Source organism: Uloborus diversus, chromosome 5 (assembly GCF_026930045.1).
Source record: "Uloborus diversus isolate 005 chromosome 5, Udiv.v.3.1, whole genome shotgun sequence".
Lineage (NCBI taxonomy): Eukaryota > Metazoa > Arthropoda > Arachnida > Araneae > Uloboridae > Uloborus > Uloborus diversus.
This window is the reverse complement of record NC_072735.1, coordinates 36,531,668-36,543,059: the sequence shown is the minus strand read 5'-3', so window position 1 is coordinate 36,543,059 and position 11,392 is coordinate 36,531,668. Positions and strand designations below refer to the sequence as shown.

General features: G+C 33.6%; 1 protein-coding gene across 1 annotated transcript in view; it reads left to right on the top strand.

Annotated features, from left to right (window-relative positions):
* The first annotated feature begins 217 nt into the window (after positions 1–217).
* The window catches only part of LOC129222359 (homeobox protein extradenticle-like), a 367,046-nt gene continuing 355,871 nt past the window's right edge, over positions 218–11,392 (top strand). Inside the window, exons 1-2 of the mRNA XM_054856854.1 lie at positions 218–608; positions 791–864. Of these exons, the coding sequence (XP_054712829.1) occupies positions 379–608; positions 791–864 (304 nt within the window). The 5' untranslated portion in view covers positions 218–378. The remainder of the gene's footprint in view (positions 609–790; positions 865–11,392) is intronic.

Here is an 11,392-nt window from a genome sequence, read left to right as displayed (position 1 = left end):
TAACACTTTGAGCTTTGATTGACATCCATCCGGGCTTGAGCAGAAGCGCTCTCTGTGGCTCAGGATTGGTGGAATTCGTACTGTGACGTAAATTTCGTCACACGAGACGCTCATCTTTTATGGCGAGGTGACTTGACTGGCATTAGCGTTCAACCCACTTCGAAACCCGCTCGCTGTCCGTCAAAAGTATTCCCAATCAAAACACTCAATTACTAGAGTCGGGTTTTAGTGTGCAAGCGGGTGAACTCCCAGTAACTTTTATGGATGGTCGTGCGCGTGGGTACTGTTGAGACGCTCCTGTCTCTCGTCTGACGCGAGACCGGCAGCAAGGTTTTTTAGTGGACTCATCGCAGAGCGCGCGGGTGGTGTTGGTGAAGCATGGACGATCAACAAAGAATGATGCACCCAGTTTCTCAACATACTTCCGTGAGCATGGCCGGTCACGTCGTGCCCCAACACGGCTACGGGATGCCTCAGCCACCGCATGGTGTGGATCCGACAAGTCAGGCTCCCCCGCAGGATCAGGACGTTCGAAAACATGACATCTCGGAAATCCTACAACAAATCATGAACATCACCGACCAGTCGCTCGACGAAGCCCAGGCACGGTGAGTACCCAAGCCGCCAGCGGCGGGGGGGAAAGCGGTCGCTAGTACTTTCGCGCTGCCAACTAACCCTAACCTTGTCCGGTGGCCTTGAAAAAAATAACGCGATGTGCCGTTTCATTTTTTGGATGGATTTTTTGAGGCCTGCATTCCTTCTAACGTAGGCCTAATCTTTTTTCTTGCAGGAAGCATACTCTCAACTGTCATCGCATGAAGCCAGCTCTCTTCAGCGTGCTGTGCGAAATCAAGGAAAAAACAGGTTAGTGTCAACTTTATGATTAATTAGTTTCAAACCGCTCTGCGAGAGATTTATTGTGCTACGTGAATTACGGCGCTGCCGACAGGGGCTGTGTTTATGAATTAAATAGCTTGTAAGATATCGGCAGCCGCGGCGATAACGTATTTCATCTGAATGAACTGTTTGTTTACATGTTGTAGGTGATAGATGATCCCACTCGTCGCGTGTTTCAGACCGAATGTGGGTTCATTACGGCAACTTTGACTTATGTTTTCTCTCAAAAATTATTGCTTAAATTAAAAATAATAATAATACATTTTTTTTATATATCATGTATTTACGATCTGTGAGAATAAAATGAAGTAGCCTTTATTTATTTTTTTAGCTACTGATTAAGGGGGAGGGTCAGTTAGTAAAGCACTCTTTCCAAACTTAAAAATCAATTTTTAATGTTTTGAAAGTTGCTGTTTATCTTCTAATGTTTTTTTGTTTGACATCAATAATATCTTTCATAAGTCAAAAAAGAAAAAAAAAATACTTTTTAATGTTTTGAAAGGTATCTTATGATTGCCGCCCCCTCCTACATATCACTTTTAATCATAGTAGTTCATTTACATTTTAAATTGTGAATTTCATTGTAGTAAGGGAATTGTTTATGAAGTTTCTAGCAAAAATGTTTCTGGTGTAAAGAAATTTTTTATTATTTTCTGAGCCAGTTAAAATGTAAAACAATCATAATTAGGTTTCATTTTTTAAACAATTCAATTTACCCCCAGTTTCGGCGGCATTTAAACTTTCTTCCCCTCTTAAATATATCACAAGGTATGGTTAAAACTGGAAAGCATAAGAAGGAAATTCCACGACGGTGAAACTGGGGGGGACACTAACAATTAATAGCTAAGCAATAAAATCTTAATGAAGTCTTTATTGGTAAGCAATTGTGTTTGGATTAGTTCTTTTGAGATATCAATGTACTCAGTACAGTTGTTTTTGCCATACAATAATTTTCCTTTGCAACTTAAAGAAAATGTTTTTACTGTAATGAAGTCCAAGATGGCCTAATCTTCGTTTTGTTGTTATAAATTGTATTTTGAGGGGGGGGGGATGAATTCCTTGAATCCTGTTATATTCAGTTATTTACAGATATGTAATATTTCTAGTACTATAATGCATTGTCCCTAGTATAATTGCGAGAGGAGCAGATAAGTTATCAAATGTGTCATATGAAAACTACTCTTTTTTTGGTGTGTGGGGGGGGGGGGATATTATAAGCGATGTGTGCAAACATTTTCCTCCTATAATGATTGTTTGTTTATTTATTTTTCGTATTTGTTTGTTTGAAGAAGAAAAGTTGTCCTTGTTTTGTATTTTTCCCCCCTAATGTAAGTTCCTGTCCAACTTTCAAAAAAAAAAAAAAATTGTTTGCACGTTGTTTAACCATCAATATTCAACATTTTCTGCTCATTGAAATTAACTGATTTTTTTGAAAATTATCTTGTTTCATTTATTTTTTAAATTATTTATTTTTTGTCCAAAGAGAAAATCTTGAATAACAGTGATAAATTTACACATAATGACTGAAGGTTGAAAATTTTTGGAATAAGTTTTTTTCATCAAAGGAATTTCCTTAAAAATCCCCCTGTGAGAAGGGAATAAAATTTAAATCCTAGTTTTTTGTATCTGGTGGGGGGGGGGCTTAAATTACTGGTGTATTACAATCCATGACAGAGTAATGGAAAGAAAAAAACTTTTGATAAGCGCTGTAAAAGTTAATGTTTGTAATGCTAAAATTTAAATCTTCCAGTTTTAATTACAATCAATTTTAAAAGCAGGCATTAAATATGGGTAATTTCTTAAGTTGTAGCTCTCATTTGACTTTCTATTTCATACTTGTTATTAAAATATCAACATATTATTTTTAAATATTCTTTGCTGTTTTTATTTGTTGTTATTTATTTATTTTTTTGGGGGGGGGGGGGAAGCTCATCAAAAACAAACAGCATGCAAGCAAAATATGCATACTCCAGCAATCTATTAAATTTGAAACAATGAGTATGTTTTTGATCACATCATTTCTCAGTTTCTCCGTTAAAAGGATTTTTTAAAGTGTGCTACCCAACATTCACTCCTCAACCTACAACAGTAGAGCAACATAATCCCAGCCTTGAAAATAACATGATGAAAATATGTCCCGCCGTGAAGGTAAATAAACATCTAAAAACTAATAAAATGTGACAAGATACTTAGTTTTATGGCCCTTAGTTTAATGTATTGCGATCGCGGCGCACCCTAAAGAGTTTCGAATGAGGTCTGCTTTGAACGTGAATCAAACGTTTTTGTCTGGTGACCATTTTTAGCAGACCTCGTATTCTATACCTTTTAAAATGAATCCCCCCCCCCCTAAATATTTTTTGACCCATCAAAACAGTCTTCGAAAAAGAAGAAAAAATAAAACGAACTTTTTTTTTTTGATATTTTGCTCTTTCGTTATTTAAATACATAAATAAATAAGGACTTTTATTTTTACTGCAAACAAAAATTTCTTCGCAATAGAATTTTGCAACCTTTCAAGTTATTTTTTTTAACGTACCAAAACGCTGAATTTTGAAAAGAAAAAAAGAAAGAAAAAAAAAAAAAAACTTAAAAATATTTCTTTTCTAACTTTAGTTATTTTGTTATTGAGAGACATACATAAGAACTGTTTTAAAATATATAAAAATTTACCAACTCCCAGTATGTATTCTATAACTTTTGAATTTTTTAACATGATCAAAACACAAACTTTCAGACCAAAAAAAAAAAAAAAATCAGAACTTTTATTTCATTTACAAACGGAAATTTCTTTAGTGTAAGATTTCATTTGAGATCTAGTATTCAATTGAAAATTAAATGTGCCACTGCTGTTTGTTACATTTTGACCTTGCTGTCATTTGATCAAGTTGTGTTGCTCCTAGCATTTTACAAACACTAATTAAAGTCCACGTTTGGATTTTCATCTTGTCAACTATGCAACTTTTTGTCAACAATTTTTCTTTCCATTTTTAAATCTTGAATGTGCATTTGTTAGAAAACATTTCATCATTAAGAAACATAATTTTTACCAGGCATTTTTAAATAATTGGTACGTTGGGCAGTCTTTTAATCGCATGGCCTGTTGAAATTGGTTTAAAGATAAAGCAGGATTGAGGTGCTTCAGTTGTTCTCTGGGTAATTTAATAAAAATGTTGATGCAGAAGAAATAAAGCAATGCGCGGTATTCGTTGTTGTTAAAAGCCACGTAGCTTCTAAATTCGAAAAGCAAAACGTAATATTGGCAGATGTTATTTTTAACATTTTGAATTTGTTTTTGCGTTACAGTTTCATTCTAAACTAAATTATAATACAAATGATTAAAATATAATACCATTTTTCATAATTTAAAAATACTCTCTAAATGCAGTGTGTTTCCCAAATAAAATCGTTATTAAATATCTTTCTATAGTTCAGACCCGGCTCCTGGGGTAGGCGGCCGTCTAGGGCGGAAGATTTAAGGGGCGGCAAATTTCGAAATTGGAACATTTTTTTAAACATGAATATCTGTTTCAGTGCCATAACATTCACTGATTCAAAGCTAAAAAAAAAATATATCATTTAGAGTGTAAAACAATTAAAAGTGTAACATGCAAAGCATAGTTCAGAATTTAACTAGAAATTGAATTTAATTTTAGAGGCAGCAAATTGCATGATTTAAAAGACTTTTGGAAATATTAATATATGTTTCAGTGCCATAAGATGCACTACTTTAATGTTAAAAAAAAGATAATTTAAAGTGTATACCAGTGCTTGGATATGCAAAACCCAATTTGAAATTTAACTATAAAATCACTTAAATTTTAAGCACTTTACTATTATTTCTATTTTATTAAGATGTCCTTTTATATTATTATCATTATTAGTATTCAATGGGGTGGGGGGGTGGGGGTACTTGTCACTATCGCTTAGGGCCGCAGTACTACTAGAGCTAGCCTTCTATAGTTTGATATTCTTTTTTTTTTTTTTTTTCAATTTGTTAATTAATAATTTTATTTATTTTTATTTATTTATTTATTTTTTTATCATAGCCACATTTGTAGTTAGTAGAAAAAGTACTTTTAAGGCAAGGTAATAAAGTAAAACATAAATTCAAAACCCGTTGGTGACATTACTAGTTCATTATTTTTTAAAAAGGCATTATGTATTGTTTTTGATTAAAATGAGACATTTTTCTATAAAAAGAACTTTTCTACGTTTTTCGAACTGATTTTAGGTTTTTATTATTTTATTTCTTGCATGATTACTTATAGCTTTAAGTGTAGGTTTTTTCTAACAGGAAAAAAAGTACCGGTGACGTTAAAATAAACAAAAGTAACCCAATACTCAGAAATATGTTTGATAACGCGTTTTCTTTTTTTGAACATATGAAGAATGTGGGAAAAAAAAAATGCGTTATCAAACATCTTTCTGTAATTTAGCGGTACTGTTTTGTGTTACTTGTGTTTATTTTAACGTCACCGACGTGTTCCCCCCCCCCCCCCCAGTTAGAAAAATCCTACACTAATAATATAATCGAGCGAGAAATTAAAATAATAAACACCTAAAATCAGAGTTAGCAAATGTAGTAAAGTTGTTTTTATGAAAGTGCCAGCTAAGCATAATGTTTAGCGACACAGACATTTTTTGACATATTAACTTTTTTTCTCTCTAGAAAAACGTACATTTTACGTTTTCTTTAGAACTAAATCTCATTTGCAAAATGTAAAGGAAAATGTAGTGCCAGTTATAGGAATAATGTCATAGGAATATATTTTTCAATTTCTAAACATTTCGTACGCAATGGAGCACCAATTATCCAAATTCCTTTCCCCCCCCCCCTGAAATTATAACCCATCTCTCTTTTTGATAAAGCAAGTGAAATAAATTTAAAATATTCCTACAATCAGTGACGTTGGGAGCAGTAAAAGCAAAATACAGTCTTAAAGTGAAATTAACAGATAGAAAAGACCAAAAAAGGGTGTAAAGATTTTAAAATAATTATGCCTGCTCCAAAGCTGCCAGTCTTGACCTGGAAAGGGTGTAAAGGAAAGCGCGAAAAAATTTCCCTAGAAACTACTAACTTGATAGAAACATTTGCTGGATTAAAAATTAAAAAAAAAAAGAATGAAAGGGGGGGGGGGACTGGACCGTTTTTAAAAATACTAGTTGTCGCACGACACTGAACGTTAATTTGTGAAGAAGCAATAATAAAATAGAAACATTTAGTTTCAAAGAAATGTTTGCTATTCATAATACATATTCATTGTTTATATATATATATATATATATATATATATATATATATATATATATATATATATATATATATATATATATATATATATATATATATATATATATAACTTTAGTCTTTGTTGTTCTCATATTTTTTTTTTTATATATACATATATTTTCTCTAATCCTCCGTATTTTTTCTTTAAGTTCAAAATTATTAATATAGCTGAGAGCTTCATCTTGTTGCACTTTTTATTAAAGAGGAGCAATTTTAAGATCTTCCTCTCCCACCCTTGAATCCATAAACAAACTCGCACTATGTTACAAATCCGTGGTGTAATCACTTTTCAATGGAAGAGAGGGGGGGGGGGGGTTCATAAATGACTTTACATTCATACTTGCTAAATGTATTAATTTGAAGTCGTGTTATGAACCAACCCCTCCCGTTTTTCACAGAAGAAAAGTCTTGTTGGTCTTCCATTTCAATCTGTTTGAAGCATTTTTAGGTTCCCAGAAATCTTTATTCGAGGGCAAATCAAAAAGTCTTTGCGCCTATTTTTTTAAGCCAAAATATGGCTGGGAATGCAAAACTAATATGTACATTCCCAGCAGTGGCAGTTCCTTTACCCGTCCCAGCCGTATCTGCTTTTTGCTCGGAAGAGCGGAGCTGCTATCAGTCATTTAAGATGACGGTCCGTCTTCAGACGTCCACTGCTTATGAGCAGCGAAATGTTATTCGTTTTCATGGAGCAAGGGACAAACGTAAATAGCAATTCGCAGGTAAATGCTCCCCACGCACGAGGAAAAGTGTCTCTCTTGGAAACTCACTTGAAGAGACACAAGGGGCATTTGTCTCTTTTGCGCTATGGAAAACGAATAACACTTCGCTGCTCATAAGCTGTGGACGTCTGAAGACGGACCGTCATCTTAAATGACTGATAGCAGCTCCGCTCTTCCGAGCAAAAAGCAGATACGGCTGGTACGGTTAAAGGAACTGTCACTGCTGGGAATGTACATATTCGTTTTGTATTCATTGTAGCCATATTTTGACTTCAAAAAATTTTTGCGTCTATTTTTTTTTATTTACCCTCGTACAAGCGTGACCATAAGGATGGCAGAATTGCAAACAAATCGCAATTGCAAAAAACTCTCCTTTTCATAAAACAAATCTGAAGTTTCAAAAAAATAAATCCCTGACATCAGCAGGGTTGAGGGCGCTAATAAAACCAAAAAAAAAATGAAGTCACACATGTTCCTGAGCAAAAAACCAAAAAAAAAAAAAGAAGATATGGGGTTAAAAAAGGAAAGATAAGCGTGCACATATTAAAGGGAGCAACCCCCCCCCCCCCACAAACCGTACTCGATTAAGGGCGCAAAAAAAAAAGAATTTAAAGGAAGAATAAAAACGAAGACGCACAAGTTCGAGGGCGCGAATAAGGAAAATTTAAATTAAAAAAAAAACGAAATCGCATAGTTTGAGGATGAAGAAAATAAATAAATAAACGAAGGTACGCACCGGCCCGCTGACCGACGAGTCAGTCCGTCCCTGGACCTCAGTAATGGTACCAAGGACGGATCCAGTTTCCTGTTTTGGAGGGTTTCATAAAATGGGTTATAAAGTTCGACCCTCCCCCGGGAGATTTCTCGAAGTTGAAGACCACAGAAAAGCAGTTTTAGGTCATCCCTGGTCATATTAAAAGCGGTGGGGAGATTAATTATCTCTCCCCCCTCCCCCCCCCCCCCCCGAAGGTAGCACAACGAGACTTTTTCCTGATGTTGGTCAATGACTCAAAGCTGGGACGTAGGTAAGATGGGGCTAAAACATGAACTCTCTCCCTAGATGCATTGTTTTTTTAAACAAAAATTACGGCTCTAGATTATTGAACTTAACTATACTAAAATGCTTCAACCTAAAATGTAACATAATCATCAAAATCAATTTATTATCGGATTAATTGCTCCATTATTATTGTGTTTTTTTAATTTTTTATTATTAATAGTGTTAGTTACACTTTGTCATTGATGCCCTACATGTTTAATTTTTATTAATACGCCGTTGTTATTAAATGTGTCACTTGATCTGTTCATTTTACAAATGATATGTATGATGTGACAAATGATATAGATATTTTAAGAATGTCTTTCAAATGGAGTAGACAAAATTTAGCTGTTAGAACTGGTGGCAGATTTTCCATGTCGCAACTACGAAGGATTCAGTATTTCAATTAACTAAGAGCTTCAAGCAGACCCATGATTTCGAATTTTTCTGGGTAGAGGGACTAAGGATATAAAATTAATGCAAGTTATATATAAAAAAAAAAAAGCTCTCACTTATATAAGAATTTAATAATTTCTGAAAGCGGGGAGGAGTGCCCCTTTCTGACCCCTTTAAATAACGGGTCTGCCCGTTAAGATTTAGCATAAGTGTGAATAAAATTCTGACTTATTTCATTTTTGACGTTATTCATCAATTGTTGTTAGTTTATTTCAGTCTGTATTTCTACCCCCCCCCCCCCAAGAAATTTCATGCATGAAAAAAAGTTAAATATTAAAAAGTTTTTACTGCATGTAAATTTACTATTAAATCGAAGTTTAATTTTTTATTTGTAATTAAAAGTGACCAAAATGGCACTGTAAATGTTTATTACTGGCGTTTACGAATGAAAGTAAAGCATATTACTATTTTGGAGATTTTCGACTTACGTTTGAAAGTTTAGATGATTAAATCACCATATTGAAGTAGTAATGTGCTTTGCTAGTACAAAACAGCGTTTTTAGTATTTAAAAGGTGAAAACGGTGGTGATGCTTGATATAGTGTATGATCTTTGAGTTCTCGATATTTTAAACTTCTTTTTGACGTATCTTTAGACATCAGATAACCAAATTGATGTAATGCGCTAATAAATTTTTTACAATCTTCTCTGAAATGAGAAAAAGTACGATTTAAACTTAACACCGCACACGGGACGCGCAATCTTGCGATAAAGTAACTTTAACACCCAGTAGCGATAACTGACAAAAAAGGATTTGTGGTAGATTTATGGCAATATTTACTCTACCAGTATATACCGCTTGTCATACCTGTTATCATAGCATCAACATGGCTTCAAGCCGGGTAATCTTTAGTATCACGTAATGAGCCGACACCAATGATAGCAACTATGGCAGGAGAATTTTTGGCGTCTCGTGGTTTCTATGGTAACGGCACTTGGGGATGCATCGGATTTTGTAAATGATCGAAATTTTGAATCTATGTACTTCATTTTTAAGAGTCATCGTGTTGTCTTGGACGAGGGAGAACGATTGTTGTTGTCGTGGTATGCAAGTTGCCAGTCGCTGGCACGTTTTAAGCTAACTTGCCACTTAGAGTGAACGTTCTTTGGATGTTTACTTTCCAGTCCGTCTGTCTTATGAAGAGAAGCTCATGGAGCGGAAAATTATGCAGGTTTCAATTATGTTCAGCTGGCTTCCGATTGGGGATGAACAAGTCGCAAAATTTCTGACCATTGTTTTCTGCTTTTGAAAATTAAGTTGTACCTGATTCTACATAAATGTTTGAGCGCATCTTTTTATCAGGCTGTCATGTTTACGTCTAGTGTTTGATGTTTCTATTTCGCGTGTCTTTGATGTATGTGTTTTTTGGCTTCCTGTTTGTTAGTTTTTTAAGCAGGAGTAATATCTTTCTCAAGAGTGCTTTTACTACGTCGAATCGTCATCAACTGAATTACTGGGGGGGGGGGGGGAGCTTATGGCACAAATTGTGCCATTGTATATTTATGGGACTTGTTTTTTGATGTGCTTAGTCTCTTTTTTAGAGAGCTCTTGTTCTTTGGGGACGCTGTAACCAGGCCCGTCATTTAGAATTTTTCCAAGAGACAGGTAAAGGGTAATACTCAATTTAAGTTAGCTGTATGGGGAGGGGGGCAATTAACCAACGTGGTCAAACCTACCTCGTTAACATTTAAGGTTGATTTCTAAAATCAGAATATGCTTCTCTCATCTGATGAAACTGATGTGTATAAAATAAACAAATGAACAAATAAAGTAGTAGCCCTCTTCAAAATGCAGCTATTATATTTTCGTCCGTATTTTTTTTTTTTTTTAGTTTTCAAATTAAAAAAAGGGGGGGGGGGGTGCAAGAAACAAAAGCACATCAAAAGAACTACCTAACTAAAATAAAAAGCTCCCATTTGTACATCTCCTAAAAAATATGAAGTGGTGCTAAGTTTTTTTCCCCAACAGATTTGAGAACAGTAACATTGAAACGAGTGTAAGCCATCCTTTGTAAGTCTCCTTAAACATAAATGGTGCTAAGTCAACCCAAATAGTTGAAAGCTATCATAAATGAATCTTTAAAAAAAAAAAAAAAAAAGACAGATTTGAGAACAGCAAAATTGAAGCGAGTGTAAACAATGTCTTGTAAGCTTCCAAAAAAAGTAAGAAGTTGTTCTAAATAACCCACATGGTTTAGGGTGATCTTAAATGACTGTGTGTGTGTGTGTGTTTTAAATAGATTTGAAAACACCACAAAATTAAAGCGGCTGTAAGCTATCCTTTGTAACCTTCCTAAAAAAGTATGAAATGGTGCTAAGTTAACCACAGATTCAGGAACAGCCAAAGTTCGTGATTTTTTTTAAAAAATCAAGAAGGTCGGATTTTTTTTTATTTAAATCAGATTTTTTTTTTCAATGTTCAAAGATTTATAGATATTAATTTACATTTATAAACATAATATATTTCATACAATAGATGAATCCATTCAACTTACTTTTAAAATTAAGATAGGTTCTCTAAACTATTCAATAATATTTTAAGATTTATAAATACGTTATAATGCTTAAATAAGATGTGATTTTTTTTTTTTTTTTTTTTTTGCTTAAAGATAAGGTTTCCATTATCATGTACGTTTTTAGTGTAAAATAATATGTTGAACTATTACTTTTCTGAATTATACTAGTCATGGTGTGTAAGAAAAACTCAAAATTTTTATTTTGTTCTAAACTAATTTTGGAGTAAAAGCAATAGAGTGAAAATCTGTTACACACACAGAAAGAGGGATCTATGTAGTTTTGCCTGTGGAAGTTAAAATAGTATAATGCTGTGTAGTTAAATTTAGAGCAATACATCCTAAAAATGCAGAATTAATTTATGAAAGTAAAATCAACTGATTTTAATTAATGATTTTGTTAAAATAATCTAATTCAATTCAATCGATTTAAATCAATGTTTTTTTTAAAAAAATCACTTGAATCATGGTTTTTA